The sequence below is a fragment of the Rhipicephalus microplus genome, chromosome 3 (genome assembly GCF_043290135.1).
Source record: "Rhipicephalus microplus isolate Deutch F79 chromosome 3, USDA_Rmic, whole genome shotgun sequence".
In the NCBI taxonomy this organism is placed as follows: Eukaryota; Metazoa; Arthropoda; class Arachnida; order Ixodida; family Ixodidae; genus Rhipicephalus; species Rhipicephalus microplus.
This window is the reverse complement of record NC_134702.1, coordinates 15978544-15997806: the sequence shown is the minus strand read 5'-3', so window position 1 is coordinate 15997806 and position 19263 is coordinate 15978544. Positions and strand designations below refer to the sequence as shown.

The 19263-nt window shown below is 46.7% G+C and overlaps 1 protein-coding gene across 1 annotated transcript in view; it reads right to left on the bottom strand.

Moving 5' to 3' along the window:
• The window catches only part of LOC142802693 (neuronal acetylcholine receptor subunit alpha-7-like), a 125343-nt gene extending 107414 nt beyond the window's left edge, over positions 1–17929 (bottom strand). The window contains exon 1 of the mRNA XM_075887664.1: positions 17784–17929. Within this exon, the coding sequence (XP_075743779.1) occupies positions 17784–17929 (146 nt within the window). The remainder of the gene's footprint in view (positions 1–17783) is intronic.
• Positions 17930–19263: the final 1334 nt, after the last annotated feature.

The window sequence follows — 19263 nt, the reverse complement described above, 5'->3', positions numbered from 1 at the left end:
CAACTGGTTCATTCTTACAGCCCACTTTCTTGAGTTACGTCGATGGTGTGGGGTTATGGGACCAGATAGGGCGTCTTGTCACCCTCCGAATATCTGTTGTACAAGCCGGTTGCAGCGTTGTACGCCCGGACGCGCGTTGTCCTGCATCGTATGTGAGCGTCATAGAAGGAATGTCCACGCTGTTTCGCGCCAAATGAACTTCATCTGTACTTTCCCCAAAGACAAACTAGGCGGCAGGCACGGCTACTTTGTAACACAACCTAATGCTCATGCCAGGAACAAAAGGTACTCTGTGATAGATATAGTTTTCATCCGGAATCTCGAAAAACTATAAAAAAAAAGCTACAAGTGTTTAAATATGTAGGTCATTTCAGTGTCCACTATATCATGATTCTGCCGTGGTTGGATCGAACAACGATACAATGAAAGTTCATTACAACGCATTTAGTGTCTCGCATGATTTACACATACAATTTGAGAGACGCCCCGCCGTGGTGGTCTTGTGGCTAAGGTACTCGGCTGCTGACCCGCAGGTCGCGGGATCGAATCCCCGCTGCGGCGGCTACATTTACGATGGAGGCGAAAATGTTGTAGGCCCGTGTGCTCAGATTTAAGTGCACGTTAAAGAACCCCAGGTGGTCAAAATTTCTGGAACCCTCCACTACGGCGTCTCTCACAATCACATGGTGGTTTTGGGGCGTTAAACCCAACATATCAATCAATCAAGTACAACTTGAGAGTAATTGAATTGACCAGTTGGCCGTGCTGGTAAAATAATTCTGAGAAACTGCAGTGCAAGAAACACGTGGACCGACAAAAAATAAAAAAAAACAACGAGGACGTCGTTCTTGCGCAGTGATTTCTCAGAATTTCACAATAATCGTTGGACAGTTTGTGTCAAAACACTTATCAAACTGCTGTTCATTCTGTCGAAATATCCATCTTCCTTTAAGATTAGGCAGGTGTGCATATTAACACGCTGTAAATGACTCGCCAATATTTCAATGTCCGATATTGAGCAATAGCTCACGACAGCGCACCCGTTTTGTCTCATCAAGCTTATCACCTGTCTGGCACGTTTATTTCACGCTTAACTTATTAAACAAGAAATCCGCGTGCATATTCTGGCCTTAGTGGCGTTGAATTTTTATTCGTTTTTGCTAATTGCGTTAATGAGTCTCTCATTTTACTTATTACTTTTTTGCAGAAGTAAAATTTAAAAGCACTGCGAACAGAAGCACCGGCCACGCATTGAGGCTGTAAACATTGATTCGTCGGTAGCCAGAACACCTTTGTTTTCTTTTTTTTTGTTTTTATTTGAGTAGATTTTGGTTCTACGTAAATTACCACGTAAAGACCCCCACTCATGCATAAATGAAGGACATATTGTATTACGAGCGAAAACACCGCCGCGAGCTCTATTGACTTAATGGACTTCATTTAAGCTATTTCTTTGTCAGTGCGTCATTATGGATTGTGGGTCTCTTAATCAAGGCATTCGGGACATACGAGATGAAAGTGTCTCAGTTGCAGACTGGAGTAAGCATCGATTTTTCGTCCGTTGTCTGGCTTTCATCACGCCGACGTGAGTTTCAGCAGCGTCGATTAAAAAGTACTCTGTGCAGATTTCTCGATTAGTTTGCAAGTGCCTTAACACAAGGGGGAAACACGGAGACTCCAGGCACGTAAAAAAACGCACTCGCTTATACTTCATCGTATACTCCACAGGTTTTATCATCAGTTTAATTAAAAAATAATAAAAATAAACCAGCGGGTGAACCACTGCGGGAAGGTAGAACGGCGAGATTGAAAATGGAGTGGGAGCAATATACTGCATAACGAATTGGTGCACATAATGAGATAGCGATAATCTTGAACCATTCAAGCCAGTTTATGAGTCAGCACATTCAAACTAGAGTAGCCAATTTTATTCAAATGTCCTGTGAGCATAACATCAAGATTAGTGTCTTTCTTATAAGTCAGACTGGCAAATGAAGATTACAAAGGTGATTTCTGACAAAGCGATTTCGAGTAGAAATTGTATTTTTTTACAAATGCTCATTACTACTTAATTGAAGTGGCGGGCAATGTCGCTCGCGATGCTCATGAGCCACATTTCTCAATGCATCAACGGCTAACCAGTATAAGAGTGTGGTTGACAGCCAAGCCTTATACCATCGTCGTATCTCCTCACTTGTCTTGTTGTGTTGTCTTTTTCTGTCTTTTCTTGTCTCGTCTTGCTGTCTTATCTCGGCTTGCGTAGTCTCGTTTTGTCTTGTCTTATCTTGTCATCTTCTCTTGTCTCGTTGTCTTACTGAAGTTCTTTAGCACACGAATAACATGCACCAACAGAGAGAGACATGGCACATCCAGGGGCTGACAATCGGGAATGCAAAACGAAACTTAAAAATAGGTTTGTTGAGTGCAATTAATGACGCGGTGCGTATGCAATCTTTCCTTGACATTTGGCAATGATTGTGTAGGTCATAGTGGGCGGTGCGTGAATGAACGCTTAAAGTAATAGCGCTACAACGTGAAAAAATATGCTGTGATTTTTTTTTCATTTTTTGATCCGGCGAAATTGGCTTGCAACAGCAGAGGAGGAGCCGGCGTCGCGTCGTATAAATAGAAGGTTTTTTTTATTTGATTTGTGGCGTTTAGCGTCCTAAAACCACTATATAATTATGAGAGACGCCGTAGTGGAGGGCTCGGGAAATTTCGACCACCCGGGGTTCTTTAACGTGCACCCAAATCGGAGTACACGGGCCTACAACATTTCCGCCTCCATCGGAAATGCAGCCGCCACAGCCGGGATTTGACCCCGCGACCTGCGGGTCAGCAGCCGAGTACCTTAGCCACTTAACCGCCGTGGAGGGGCCGTATAAATAGAAGGTGAGGGGAAGGGGGCTCGATAGGATTTGTCGTAGATATGGAAAGTGAGTCGGAGAGACTGAAGTAGGCCAGGTTTCGGAACAAAACCAAGAGGAGAGAGTGGGCCGAGGAAACGAAGGAAGAACAAGTCGCATGACTTGAAAAGCGTAACCATACGGAAAACCAAGCTAAACAAGATAAACTCTACTTCTTGTTAAGCCCACCCAGGCATAACTCAGTTCAGCCACAGCTAGTTTTCTTTCTTATCTGCGTGTTTGTACAAAATAAATTATTCGCCAAATCGAAGCTATATACCACAACGACAAAAACATCGTCATGCACATACTCTTGGCTATGCCTTTTCATTGCTAGGCGTGGTATGTCCGGCATTCGTAGTAGAAATGTCTTTCATCCTTTAACGTTCCCGACTTCAGTTCAAAACTAACGTAGCGTATGACATGGTCTTTATTATAATGGCCTAAAAGGACGCTAAAATTAGGCGAATAAATGCAATTTCCGGCTCATCTTTCTTTGTTAGGCATAGCGAATGAATCTGCTGCCGATCATCGTTCGCACCTGAACGCACATTTCTCTTATGTCCGCTGCAAAAAGAACGTCCTTCTGAAACGCTCAAACAATAGCCAACATATAAACATACGTTCTTCATTACGGCTACACATTAGTCAGAATTCTATACGTCATCTGTATGTATAGCTGCTTCCGTCGCTTAAATATTGATAACCGTCAGTTAAGCCATTACTTGTGAGGTACTCCTTGAAAAAAGAATACTTGTTCAATATGCTCGTGTGACAGCAGCCTCTTTTCTCCCCTTCGTCCCTTCCCCAGTGCAGGGTAGCAAACCGGATATACATCTGGTTAACTTTTCTGCCTTCGCTTGCATCTTTATCTCTCTCTCTCTCTCTCTCTCTCAAGACAAGAAAATTTGACTGCCCGGCAATGCGTTCACTTTAGATCCGACTCGAACAACCAGTAGCCATTAGTTCTCTGCATGCTTAATCGAATAAACATCCCTTGCAAGTAACCGCTGTAGTGCGTCCCACTTTCTTTCGTACGTGTGGTTTTCTGGACTGAGCTTCAAGTTATTCCTAGAACCGACAGTCCACTTATCAAAACTGACGTAAGTGTTGAAAGGACTCATAAGATCCTCTGAATCACTTTTTTATTTCAGCGCTTGCCGCTACTAGAAAAATAAAAGTTGTGAGGAGTGCTCCGAATTGAAGCTTCGGTAGCGGTGTGACCACTATGAAGCCTCCACTGTACGTCCCTTCCACGTACCAGATCGAGCTTCAGCAGGGACCAGTCGCTTTCTATTATATAGCCCTGAACGTGACAAAGCAAAGGATGAGGAGCTACTTCACTATATAGCTCCCTCCTTCAGCTAAGTTTTTTCGTCTCCTGAACCTCTTCTCTCCCGCTCACGTATACACAACTCGCACTGGCTTTGAAAGGACTCGCGCGCCGGACCGATCGCTAGAACCAACGTTCAGAGCATAGCACGAATCGGTCCAAGATCATCCGTCGATAGAAGCTTTCCCGCACCACCCTGCCGCAGCCCATTTGTTTCTGGTGCCGCTGCGAGCGCTGTTCCGAGCCTGTGCGCTCGGTGCACGCGTATACTACGTCATATTTCTCTTATCCCTCACGCGCCCTCAACAATGCGATAGAGCGTGCACAAGAAATTTCCGCCGCTGTGCGCGCCTTCTCGAAGAAAGGAGGGGGGGGGGGCAATCTTGAACGAAATTACTCAGTTAATCTGGCCACTTTATTATTTGATTATCCTGTCATTGCCTTACACTACACAGACCTTGTTTTATCAGTTTGTTTGCCGCGTCTGCTTTTTTTTTTTTCGTGTAAAGCTACAAACTCTGTAGAATCAATAGTGCAGGCAACAGAGGCGTACTAGTAAAGAGAACACAAGAATGTGCCATTTGAAATTTATATTGTTTCCAGTTGGTCTCGTGTTGCCATTTATCAAACGCCACTTCGGCTGGCATAATCAATGGCGCGGGGGCCAACGTTATTGGCCCCCGCTTGTAGACTCGCTTGAACGCGGGTGCCGCGGACGGCTTTACGCGTAAGACCGCGGCAGACGGCATAAAGCACGCCAAATTTCGGTACGCCCGGAGGACCTTATTGTTGCGCCCTATGCTCACCCATGCGAGCGTAGGCTTCGTATGCTCTGTTTAGCTTTATATTGTTTCGTTCGTGAGTGGTTGAGGCGAGTGCTTGATGGCTGCGGACGGCACACAACACTGTCTGCGGCCCGCGTTTAGTCTGGCTTGAAGGCGCGCGAACTGTCGGGTTATAATCGGTTACTGACGCAGCTGCCGTAATGAATGTATTTCATTTTAAGCCTAAGGCCCTGGATGGCTCATCGAACACGAGAAACGAGGAGTGACAAACGGCGTCTGCATCAACACGAAGTGATGCGAGAAATAATGATGTGATGACATCATCGCATAACTTCATCAGGACACCAAACATCGGCAAAACTTGTGACGCAACCATAGCGCAGTTGTGACTTCACTAGGAAGTTACGTGGAGTGACGTCATATGATCACGTCATCAGGTGACATCATATCACTTGATCAACAATGGCAAGATCCCTGAGGCTTTGCCGAAACCGCCTAAAGGGCAGAAAGCTTTCGAGGATGTAAATAAATGCATACGATCGACTGAGCCGAAAAAGAAGGTGCATGGCTTCCACCTGGAGTCGTCGTAGACGTGTGCAGGCACCCTGCGAGACTTTTCACGCGAGGGCGAACAACGCAAGAGCAGCAAGCTATTATTGCTCGCGGCTGTGTTCCCTTATTTGCGCTCTCCACTCTTCCCTTTGTGACATACAACAAATATTGAAAACTAGGCGCTACTTTGCGCTTCCTCACTCACACACTCATTCACAAACGCTAGCACACACGACCATGCTTCATAATCAGCGGGGGGGGGGGGGGGGGGGTGTAATTGCTTGCGTATGCGTATGTGTGTTTAAACTGTAGTGCCATCATCACCATCATCATTTCTGGATCGCCGCGCCACGCCTCTCGCGCAGCTCATGCTAGCTCGAGCTGCGCGAGGATTAGAACGAGCTCACGCACCTGGCGCGTCGGACGTGGACAGCTACCGCGGTTCGGCTTCGGGCGTGGAATAAAGTGGCGCGATCGGCACGGCCACGTCGGCTGCCTACGACGCCGTCTCACGTCTCTCTACTCTCACCCGCTACAAAACGATCGAGTGCCAAGTTGGGCATAATTTTCTATAGGTAGGCATATAACCAACAAGCCCAAGAGCTAGTTCAAGCAACATCAAGTGCAGTATACGTTCCCGGATACAACTTCACAAGACGGACGGTCATTTGGAGGAAGTCAGGCGTTCTTGCACATCGGTGACAAAATATTCAACAGTGTGTGGAGCTGTCACTTATAGGCAATGGCAGCAGGAGGTGTGCTAAGTCAGGCCCTATGAATCATCCTAGAGAAAAAAAAATGTTTAGAACCAGAGCAGTGCTTATACGTTATTTCCTTCTATAGTTTCCGTTTCGATCATTTGTTTCTACTCGATAAACTTTTCATAGTCCTTCCCGAATTCCCGGTGAGAATAGAACGGCGACTGTCGCGGGGCTTACGCGACTTCACTTCGGAGCTTTGCGTCTGATTTAGCCGTAGGCGACACAGCCGGATACGCAAATTTTGCCTGCGTCGGAAATCAGCGCCTCCCAGTGAAGCGAAACTGATGCCTAATGGAGCTCACAAAATCGAGTTTCCCGAGCTGCTACTCTAACTTCTGCATCTCCAGATTAGATGCGTTTTTCTTACTAACTCTGTCACTTTTTTTTCTGTCTATGTATTGATCCTGTTTTACGGAGGGGTAAAACGTTTCCAGTGGTTGCCTGCCGGTGGAAATAAGGCTTAAGTAAGCACACTGATGTCGTTATGTGCAAGTGCTGGCAACCCTGTTTCCCTTGTTTTGTGCCTCGCAGATGTATGCACTCTTCGTGACCTCCTTTGGAAGCTGCGCGGCTCTCCTGTATGCTACTTCCGCGGATTTTGTTACTTGCCGTGGAAAGTCATGTTTAATCCTCGCATTGCTTCGTGAAGTTTCACGTGAAAAGATTTTTTTTCACACGCGACGTGTAGACAGACGTAGTAAGCGCAAAAATAAATCTCGACATAACTGCCTAACGTTTATTTATTTGTTCGTTTGTTTGTTTCTTTGTTTGTTTGTGAAAAATTATGGGAACGTACGCTACGTTAGAGCCGCCTATGCTGACAACATGGTAGTAATATACAAGATACACACAAAGATAAGAAGAAAGTAAAAAATAAAAGAAGAAAAAATTATCACTTCACAAATTCATTCCAAATCGCCTGAACGAAGAACCAAGCTTGATGGTCACTTTTCGTCTTATTTGTGTATTTCACAGGACGTTAAATAGTCGGGGCCTCAATGTCTGATCCACGTGTATAGTACATTCCAGGCACTAACTTATGCGAGGGAGGCTGTCTCAAACACGTGACGGCAGGCCCTGTAGGGGTGTGCGGACTCGTGGTGAAGTGCTCCTCACGCACATTCAAACCCTGCAGCTTGCGCCTTTCGTTCCACGATTTAGCTGAAATGCCATTGCCGTGAGCTTTGCCCGGGCCACGTCACGACGCAGTGAACTGTCTGCGATATGCATGACCCACCAGCCGACGCTATAGTCTGAGAACGATGCTGTCCAAGGAAGTTCCGTGTTCGCTCGCTCACTCGGTATAGTGGCCGGCACGGCGCCTCTTTCTCGGCAGACAAGGCAAGGGCGGTGACTATAGCCGAGTGCGTTCCTTCGATCTTTCGGCACGCTTGTCCATTATTGATCAGCGGTGTGCCTCTCCACCGGCTCGTATCCACGTTGGCCCCGAAGCGTTGGCCACGCGGCACACGTGGTGCACGAGAGTGGTGCGTGGCAGCTGGTACTGCTGGGGTAGAACTATAGACCATCGCCGAGTGCATTACATTCGCAACAGCGGGCCTGGCCACGAGGGAGCATCGACGGCAGTCGTTTCTTCTCCCGCGTGCGGGCAGGAAATCACGATTCATGGCCGCCGATATAGAGCACCGGCCACTTCAGACGTCGTGCTTGCCTCTGAGAGGAGGAGTCGACGGGAAAATCGCAGCTTACTCGGGAGTCCCTGGTGTGTTAGAGAAGGTTAGAAGCACTGCTTCGTGCGAGAGTGAGTGAGTGAGTGAGTGAGTGAGTGAGTGAGTGATAAAAGTATTGTGAGACTTAACTGTGCCAAATCATTAGGTTACTACTTACTTGAGTGACTGAACACACTGAGCTAATGAGAACTAGCCAGCAGTAATGCCAAGGAAAGTATATCCTTGGCATTATTGTCTGCTATAGTTCTCATTAACACAGTCGCTAACAAAGAAAAAAAAACACGCCCTTAAAGCTTCCACTTTTTTTTTTATTTGAACATGCTGAGCAAACATTGAAATAGACAGAAAGATAGGTGCAGAGATTTCCTTTTCTTTTATACCCCAGTCCACACGATCACGAACACTTGAAGCGGTGATGATACCGCAGAAAGTAATTTTCGATGCTTCCGCAGAACCCAAGGGAATCGATAGCCTAAGTGCGATCATAGTGTACAAGGAAACTTAACTTCGGGCACGCTTGAGAAATCGAACTAACATTGGCGTCTAACAATGCAGAAGAGGCCATACATCATGTATTTCCATCATGAAACTTCGATGGTTCATTTTGCTTGGAGTCCACTTCGGATAAAGGCTTCAATGCAAATATTGCGCGAAATTCATCACTTCTCATGAACCACGTCCCAACGCCCTAAAACCACACTCCGAGCTCCTCAAGACACACGCCCCGTCGACGCATTTTTTCCATCCACAATGTCAGCCAGAATAATAACAATTCCGCGCGGGGCCATTCACTCGCGTTTCACACCAAGCAAAGTGCGCTTCCAAAGAGAAAAAGCGCTATGGAAAGGATGATAGGAGGTGTGCATTTGCATATAATCTCCCTCAGCCACGCAGCTGCACCAAGGAAAATGCCTAGCTCTTATTTTTGCTAGCTTTCTTTCATCTGCAAAACCAACAGCTCAGCATCTTCAAAAGAATTCCGTGAGGGACGTAGTAGGAGTGTTCGGAGCGCCATCGTACCAGTGCGGCGTTGCCTGTCACGTCTCAACACCCTGTTGAGCGCCTGTCGGGACGGTTGCCGCCCCCCTTATTCCGAACCTTCTTTCTTTTCGCACACGTCCTCTCTTCTTCCCGCTTAGGCGTTGGAGCGGGGCATCGCATCTAGCTAAATGTGTGCATTGTACGGAAAGTCTAGTGACACCGCCAGAAATGGACAAGTCAATACAGATATAAGCCGAGCAGATTTTGTTTTCCTTTTCTCGCGCCTGTCAGAAGTGGTGCTGGTAAAAACAAAAACACTCGAACCTGTAGGGTCCATTCGAGAACATAGCTCAGGAAAGGTTATCTTGGTTCACAAAGCATGAAGCTTGCGTCGCGTCCTGTGCTTTTGAGACCAGCCTTAGCTGATCGACGAGGTTGGAGCTTGGGAAGACTGCGTCTCGAAGTTCGTCGGTTGTGTATTGGTTGGGTAAATTTACTGTGGATTATTTTCTGCAGCCTCCCGCAATATGCTTAAAGGGCCTCGGGCTCATGGCAGAAGTGCCGTTGCAGAAAGAGAGATAATGAGGAGAAAGGTGGGGAGGTTATCCAGGGCTGAGCCCGGTAGGCTACCCCGCTATGGGGAGGGGGAGGGGAAAGGAAGTTAGACAGAAGGAGAGAAAAGTCACTGACTGGGCTGACGCGTTGCAGTTTGCCGTTTCACATCACGAACGATGTATAAGACCAGTGTCCTTGAGGAAACGCAACAGCGCTTTTGTTGCCTTTCGGAACTGGGATGAATAGTGTCATGTTCCCAATATCTTGTCGACAATGAAATATTTTTCGTCCGGTTGATTTAGAACAGTGCGGTGGGGAAACATCTCGTTTGCGTATCACTCCATGGCAGCAGCACAAAAGGTGTTCTCATCCACGGCACAGTCATTACCCGCCCCAATCTTAAATGACTAGGCATTGGTGAAGGCTATGCCCAGACGCAGACGGTACAACACTGTACCTTCTTCCCTGGAGAGGCCATTGCGGAAAGAGTTGCGTAGGCATTACGAGCTGAATTTTATGGTTGGCCATAGAAATATGTTTACCTGTAGAGTATGAAGCGATCCATCCAGCACACTATAGGTAGTGAACTGTGCGCGGGGGTTACGTTTTTGCAGGCTGGCTTGTAACGTTGCGCAATGTCATCGGTATGGCGTAAATTTTAGTGCACGCGAGCGCGTATTTGCTTGCGCGCGCGTGTTTATGCACCACTCCCACTAAATATAACACTGCAAACGTGTCCGTTTTCAGTGTTATACCATCCATCAAATCTAGAGGCAACGGATCCGTGGGCCATCTGCACGACATACCTGATCAGAACGTCATGTAGCTGTTCAGTCAGCGCTGATGAAGTGGATCCATCAAAAGCAACAAAGCACATGCAACAAGCAACAAAACCCCGTGCCTGGCAGGAAGCTGCCTTTTTCATCCATTTCAACTTTACGTTCACGTTATAATTCGTTACGTTCACGCTATAATTACTGCATCAGAGTTAAATTACCACAGATATTGTCCCTGTGCATTGCCTAAATTCAGCCCCGCCACGGTGGTCTAGTGGCTAAGGTACTCGGCTGCTGACCCGCAGGTCGCGGGATCAAAATCCCGGCTGTGGTGGCTGCATTTCTGATGGAGGCGGAAATGTTGTAGGCCCGTGTACTCAGATTTGGGTGCACGTTAAAGAACCCCAGGTGGTCAAAATTTCCGGAGTCCTCCACTACGGCGTCTATCATAATCAAATGGTGGTTTTGGAACGTTAAACCCCACAAATCAATCATTGCCTAAATTCAATGTGTGTTGATTCCGTTAGGTTGCGTCTAACAGAGAAAGAGGGGCTCTCGATGCGTTCCCTTTCGTTCGAAGCTCGTGTCAGTTGTTTACCGAGCATGTGATGTGACATAAAATTGGCGAGAAGAAACGGTACGTGACGGCAACCAGTAAAAGTAGTAGCGTGACACAAACATAAAAAAAACAACTTCCACGGCTTCCGTGCCACTGTACGGTATTAGCTGGAGTTAAACGTACGGCCCCAGCAAGCAGGCTTTTTTCTATTACTTTCTTTTTAAACTGGTGCTACGAGACGCTCTGAGAGAAATTAACATTCAAATACGGTGGTGGTGCCTTTTATGTTCGTTGCGTTTTTGTCTGGCGAACAGTTTTTGTGCCGCGACGCGACTGTCTCCTGTAATCGGAAGGAGCAAAAGACCAAGAAGAATGAAAAAAAGAAACTTGAGAAAGAAAGACAGAAAGACACAATGAAAGCAACTTGGTCGAGCGTCCGAAGATGCCTGAAACACAGATGAAAAAGAAAATGGAAGATTGAAAAGAAAAAACAAATTAAAAGGGAAAAAACAACCAACAAACACAAATGCAGAACGCGATCTCTAAGGCCTTTAAAACGGAGGCGTTTTTGGGATAGGGCAAATGGTTCGTATTACGCCGCGGCGACGGAAACAAACCCGCCCCAGTGAATTTCATTTCTGGCGCTGGCTGCAAGCTATACGGCGAGTCGGGGCCGACGGCCCGAGTTTTCCCGAATGCGGGGCTCGGAAAATTGTCTCGACGGCGCTTTCGAGCAGAAGGTTGAGCGGGTGGTACCGCAAGAAAGTGAGTGAGGGAGTGGTCGAAGTTGGTAACATTTGAATCGTGAAAAGAAAGAAAGAAGGAAAGAAAGAAATAAAGATAGATAGATAGATAGATAGATAGATAGATAGATAGATAGATAGATAGATAGATAGATAGATAGATAGATAGATAGATAGATAGATAGATAGATAGATAGATAGAAAAATGAAAGAAAGAACGAAAGAAAGGAAGAAAGAAAGAAAGAAAGAAAGAACGAAAGAAAGGAAGAAAGAAAGAAAGAAGGAAAGGAAGAAAGAAAGAAAGAAAGAAAGAAAGGAAGAAAGAAAGAAAGAAAGAAAGAAAGAAAGAAAGAAAGAAAGAAAGAAAGAAAGAAAGAAAGAAAGAAAGAAAGAAAGAAAGAAAGAAAGAGTCGAGAGAGTGGAAGGGTGTGTAGCGGAAGCAAGACAGGGGCGAAACGTTTCACTCCAGAACAGTTCGGGGCACGTCCTTTCTTTTCTCATTCTACCCCCCCCCCCCTTCTATTTTTTTTCTATTCTTACCGATTCTTTTGTTCACTTTCTACATCGAGTGAGGAGGCAACTTAAGTCGCTCGCTCTGCCGCGCCGTTTCGTTATTCCGTGCGCGACCTCTCGAGGTGCTCGCAGTCTGTGGATCGCCAACTCACTCCTCCGATCCCACGCGCCCAGAAATCCGTCGGGCCTCGGAATAAAGAGAAGGCGGCGACGAAAAGAAAACCTGTCTCCCTCCCTTCCTCCTCATCACACATTCTCTCAGGTGTCCGCACTGTTTCACGAGGCATCAACTCCTCCTCCCCCTCCCACAGCTCTTTCCTTCGACGGCTATCGATCAATATAAGATACAGCACGTGGCAGTCGTACCCCCCGTCGTACCCCCCCCCCCCGGCAACCTCGCAACCTTCTGCGTCTCCTTTATCATCGTTTTGTTTTATGATCTATACCTCAATTTTTTGGAAGGAGGGGGAGACGGTGCCATATTTATCGTTGATGTCGCTTATGTTATGACATGATTAGCCAAACGCCGGGTGCCTACCGACCCAAGTCATTAAAAAAACAAAAAAAGAAGGAAATAAGAATGTATCTGCGACGAGTACATTTACTTCAGTGTAATTTCAGTTACCTTGAGTGTTCCGTCAACTGTCGCCTTCTCATTTCATTTTTCTTTCTTGGCATGCGGCGTGAAATTATTGCTGTTGTTCTGTCGTAGAAGCGCTCGTTGAGGAACTATGCAGAAGCCTAGTATGTGCCGTCACCCGTAAATAATTATTAAAATCCGGCCATTTTTATTTAAATTTATTTTTCCTAAACAGTGAGCTATGTCGGTCCAAGCTGCTGCATCCAAGTCTTCTCGTCCGTGTGTCAGGCTGTGCCAACACGCATACATAATTAACTAACGTTCAAGGGACGAAAAAGTAATAAAGACAAAAATTCGGCAGATCCCACGTACCTGGGAATCAACGTTATGCGAAGCATGCGGAGGAAAAGTGAGACCGTGTTGTAATTTTTTGATTGAGCGACATGCTACGAAATAATGCTAAATATATGTGCAAATGTTGCACGCACAGACATATGTTGAAGAGTTTCAGATTTTGATATAACCAGTTGTTTGCACTTGCGCAACGATATAAACTGGAACATGCGTATTAGCAACAACATAGGCTGATATGAAGTGCTGATGCTCGTGAAGGTGCTGTCCCTGGACACTGCTACATAAATCAAGTTCAGCGCATGCAACCTAACCGCAATTGAAGTTAACCCGATGGAGCTGTATCAAAGGAGTACGTATGTAATGTTTATAAAATTGGGTAGGCAGCACTGCAACAACTATTGACGTTTCACGAATCTTAGCGTCTATTTGAAAAGTAGTTCCGAGACGTGGCGTTGCTCCTGGGTAGAATGCTCGACTGCCACGCCGAGTGCTTGGGTTCGATTCCTACTGAAACCTTGAAATTCATTATTTGCATTCGTCAGTACGTCAACGCTGCCTATGTCAGGTGTTTCTTAACATTGACATTTATTCTATGTTGGGTCGACGCTACCAATGTCGGATAGTGCCTAACGTTCACGCGTTAAAATCGCCTATGTGTGTTGTCGTCATTCCTGGGTAGATACTAAGTGTCAATCACCTGTGGCACATACCCGCATACCAGCGGCACATACTCGCCTGCGGGTATGTGCCACTGTTTGGCGGGAAGTGTCTGACGACGCACGCGACGGGATTGAGGCATTATTCATGTCTCGACTAGCGGGTCATATTCGTCAAACCATCTTACCCTCCCATGCTAATTTTGGTTCACGCCAAGTTAAGGGGGTGATCACGAGAGCACCCGAACGTAAGCGGTTAGATAGATAGATAGATACGCTCAAAGTCACCGAAGTTCGCCAAGAAAGGCTTAGCATTTAAAAAAGGAGCGTGAAACTAGAGGACCCGTTCGTCTTTGTCAGCCCGGGTAACATTCAAGCCACCCTGCGTGCACCGTACGCTAATCTCGCACTACACGCGCCGCCCGAGGGTGAGCGCAGCATATAGCGGTGGAAGGCACATAGCTGCCCCCGACACGACTTCTAGGTTTGTTTGTCCCTAGGGCGCTCGTAAGAGAGCTCAGTGAGATGCCAGCGGCGGCTCGGGCGGTGTCCGGCGGGATTAATTCCTGACAACCATGAACGGCTTTTACGCGTCTTCCGCGTGTTCGTCAGTGGGCCTTTAAAGGTGCCGGCCCAGAAGGCGCACCGCGCTTAGGCGAGACATTCAACCCGGTCCCAAAGCCCTACTTTTCAGTAGCTTTACCGCAGCCGTCCGAAGGCTGCCACTCCTATCGCGCGATGAGTGGCTTCCACTCGGTGAAGAGACGTTTGAGTTCACGGTGCGGTGGCGAGGTTCGCCCCACCTGATGCACCTGCAGGTGGCCACGGCGGCATGCGCTAAAACCTCAAATGCCTAACCAAACGTGAAAGCAGACCATCGGAGTCGGCACGAGTGACGCGAAAAACGATCGTCACCTAACGATGTCATCATAACGTCACGAAGCACCGAAATTCATCACGTTATCGTGACGTCACTAAAACTACCGTGAATGACGTGTCTGAGAAGTCGTTATGCAACGTCCTAATATGCGATATGCGTCATCTCTGGTTATGCGACGCCTCTAAGACGGCCCTCTGAGTATATCATGCCTCGTCCCAAGGGTTATCGTACACGCGGTGATACATCCAATAGGTTGTACTACTGTGAACTCTCTCTGCGCGCAAGAGTACTGACGACTGCATCGTACGCCTTCTCTCCAACCACCATCTATTGTGTTACTGCGACACACTTTGGCCTCGTATACCAGGCCTGCATCTAAGCCGATTTCTCGTAAATGTACGCTGGTCACTTAATGCCAAGACAGACATCAGGAGGGAAGCAAAAGCAAGAGAACGTTCCCCAAGGGATGGGAAACGCCACCTCTGATAGGAAGGCAGAGTTAGATCGAGGGATGAAATTAAGTCCTCAAGCATAAAATGAAATCAGCCAGCTCTAAATAAGGTAAACTCGAGACAACTGAGAAAGCTTCTTGTGCTATATTAGACTCAAGCATGCTGAGAAAGATGATCACGTATACATGTGACACAAAAAAAATGGCAGCGTATCCACGGAGTGAATGATGGAGAGTGGAGCGAAGCATTCGTCCGTTTATGCGTCCGTCTGTGTGACCGTCCATGCGTCTGTTCGTGCGCCCGTCCCTGCGTTCGTTCATGCATCCGCCCCTGCGTCCGTTCATGCGTCCATCCATGCATCTGTCTGTGTGTCCGTTCGTCCATCTATTCAACACTCCAAGTCCCACCATCTCGTATCTTTTTTATCATATATTCCCCATACAGAAGCACCACCATTCAGTGGACATTCCAAGGACTAAAAGAAAGGTGGCACACGCACACTTTGTTACGGCTTGCGCTTTTGGTCTACTTCCCACCTTCAACGAGCTTGAGTTCATGGTATATACCAGTTCACTGTATTCATGGCACTGCGGCCCAATGCTCGCCAAACCTTTCTAAAACCAAGGAGGTTACGCCCAGCGAGTATAACGCAGCAACCTTTTCCTGTCAGATAGTGCTCAATGTACATGCCAGTGGCTGCTAATGTGAAATGAGAGACAGGAGGATTCAGCTTTTAATTTCTTACGGCTTGCGCTTCGTATCTGCTTCCCCCCTTTAACCACCTCGAATTCAATCATGGTATATATAGTAGTTGATTGTATTCATGGCGCTGCGGCTCAACGCTCGCTAAACCTTTCTAAAATTAAGGAGGTTACACCCAGCGAGTATAATGTAGCAACCCTTTCTTGTCCGATAGTGCTCAATGTACATGTTAATGGCTGCTAATGGGGATCGCAGCGTGTGCGTTGACTAAAAGCCAAATGCGCCTGTCTCTCATTCCGCACTAGCAGCAATTGGCATGTACGTTGAGCACTATTTTTTATTGTTAAACAACGCACAGAAGAAATATCTCACCGGCACCACCTTGGTGGTCAAATGTTATACCTAGTTCGGGTGTATGCCACTGGTGGTTACGTACTACGAGGGACGCACAAGCCACGCCATAAGGAGCTTCGTCCCTAAAAAGTATTTAATAATAGTAAAGCTCTCTGGAATTTTTCAAAATCATGGTATAATTATCAGGCACAGTGTGATTACGATCGCAGTAAATCTACGTGCCGAAATCGCAGTATGATTACGCGACACACCGTAGTAGAAGGCTCCGGAAATTTTGACCACCTGACGTTATTTAGCGAGCAAATCAGCCTCTAGCATTTGACTTCTACAGGTGGTCGAAATTTCTGGAGTCCTCCACTGCGGCGTCTTTCATAATCATATGGTGGTTTTGGGACGTTAACTCTAAGATATCAAATTTAGCATTTGACTTCTATACCAAAGAGCGACCACCACAGCCGGAATAGAATCGATGAATTTCCGGTCAGCAGATCAGCAACATACCCACTGTACCACCGCGGCGAAGTGAAATAGTTTCCAATGACTGTGCCCGCAAGCACTGTATATGTATATATAAGCAAGTGATTTATTTACTTATTTATGAAATGAGTGTGCGAAGGCAGGCTACGTTAAAGCCTGCTATCCAAACATCATGGAAGAATGTACAAGATACACAAAAAGACACGAAAAATCAAGAAGAATAAAAGAAGAAAATATAATCACGAGTACTATGTACAGCCGGCCAAATCTTTAGCTATCGTGCTTGAGTGGCAGTTTTTTTGGTGTATATTTGCCATACGACTGAACTAAGTCTCAAAAAAGGTGAGGACAAGTGCATGCCCACAAAGCACATGTCCACGAAGCAATGTTATGTAACTTCGTTCGCCAATAACGCGCTGAGAAACGAAAGAGTGACCACTGCGCACAATAGCTAAAGTTTTCGCCGTGTGTACATATACTATACACAGTATAGGGCGCAAAAACACTTTGATCTTAGCCAAAAGGCCGAGAAGCATAGGGCGCATAACGCATGCGCACATTTTGCGTAATAAAACCCGCTCTCTCAGATTTACCGCTGTCACATATTTGCTAAACGATACAACCTGATTATCCCCATCAGGCAGACCACACCCCCGAAGAAGACTACAAAAAGAGGCCGTGTATAATCACGCCAGCGAATAATTAATGAGCGATGCTGCTCGAACCTTCAACCCCTATTTGGTACGCAATTTCCCACGTATAGAAGATCGCATAGCAACTTAGTCTAAAAAAATATTGAAATAAAGAAATTGACTCTATATTTAATGCGGAGATAACAGTATAACCACGAACACCACGACCGTGCAAGGATTCACGGCCATACAGAGAGGTACGTGGAGTAGCAAGCGTTGGTCATCAAAAATGCAAGCGCACGGCTATAACGAACGATACTTCCCCGAGACTAATTAACTCTGCGAACAGCCGACTCTTTTTTATACATAGCGGTGCGATCCATCGTATTCTTAGCTGTCTTATCGGAGGAGACGTTTAGTGGGCGATAAAAAATAGAAAGGCGAAGTGCAGCGCCGTAATTATTAACCGGTACTGCTGCGCGAAAAGCGTGATGTTGCGTCGCTCAAACTCTAAACATCAGTCAAAACGCGCGTCTTTAACCTGTTGTCACCTTCATTGTCGTCGTCGTCATCGTTGTTGCCGTCTTTGTAGTCATCGTCGTCGTCGTCGTCGTCGTCGTTGTTCTTGTCGTCGTCATCATGGCCGTTGTTGTCTTTGATTGTTGTCGTTTTCATTGTTTCGGTCATTGCTGTCATTGTCCTTGTTGTTTTTGTTGCTGTAGTTCTTGTTGTCACTATCCTTGTTGCCATTGTTCTTGCTCTTGTTGCTGTTGTTGTCTTGTTATCGGTTATTGAAACTTATAAAACACGCGTAAGGCCATGTAAACGACACTCGAATTGTGCGGTGATGTTTGCTCGACTAGCGAACAAAAAAAAAGCGCTTTTTGCTTCAATACCAGTAGGAAAACGCTAAGGCGTAATCCACAGCTCACGCAAAGCACTTGTCGAGATTTTACGGCGAAAGCTGTATATGGCTAGAAGAAACAAAAAAAAAAACATTCTGCATTGGTGTCTCGACTGTTCTCCATTGGCTGTGCTATCAGTTACGTCGTTCACAGCGTTGTACCCAAGCACGCGCGCCATTGGTTGCGCTGTGAGTGACGTCGTCCATCCCGTCACAGCCATGGCGCCGAGCACGCGTCCATTAGTTTCTGCTGAGAGCTTAAACATGGATAAGCCATGGATCCTACGAACTCCCAGCGGAGGACTTTAGAAGAGCGCTGACAGTGGAAATGTGATAGACCTCGCTTTCACCGGGCCGATTCTACAGTCCGGGAATAGAAACAAGCCCGGGAGGCCTAGAGCCAGCCGCACATCTGCGGACCGATGATCCGGCAGCCTTCCAAGCCGCACTACGTCGTGAACGGGAATGCAAGCGCCGGTGGTGGGCGGATCGCGCGAACGACACCGACGAGTCAGCTCGCGATGTCAAACAATTGCAACAACGGCGCGCCGAACCAGTGGCGTTGCGGGCACAACAGCGTCCACGTGATGATTGCGGAAGCCCGTTCACCGGAGCGAATGCCCGCTTTCGGCGGTAGCTTTTCAAGAGACAATTTAGCTTCGGCTGCGATGTCTGAGTGCGGCATATGAAATAAGCACCGTGTTAAACCCAAGCCAAACGTGAGTCTAGCCTGATTAAGAAGCACGAACAATGGATACCCAGTCACATTGTAATAAAGGGAAATGAAGAGGCTGATAGCCTCGCGAAGAAGGCATTGAAGAAAGCACAGGATTGCGCAATCCCTATCTCTGGGGCGGATATTCGACATTTTATAACGCAAGGAGCTAACCATTGTTCGATGGAGAAGTGGTTTGAGAGCCCCGAATCAAATGAAACGGTACTTTATGAAGTTGATCCACACAGAAAATTTTCCATGGCGACAGACCTCCCACGACACATAGAGACATTAATCCACCGACTTAGATTGGAAGTAGCATACACAAACAACTTCCTGCACAAGATACATCGATCCAACTCCCTGGAATGCCATTGTGGTCATGCAGAAGAAAATGTTCGC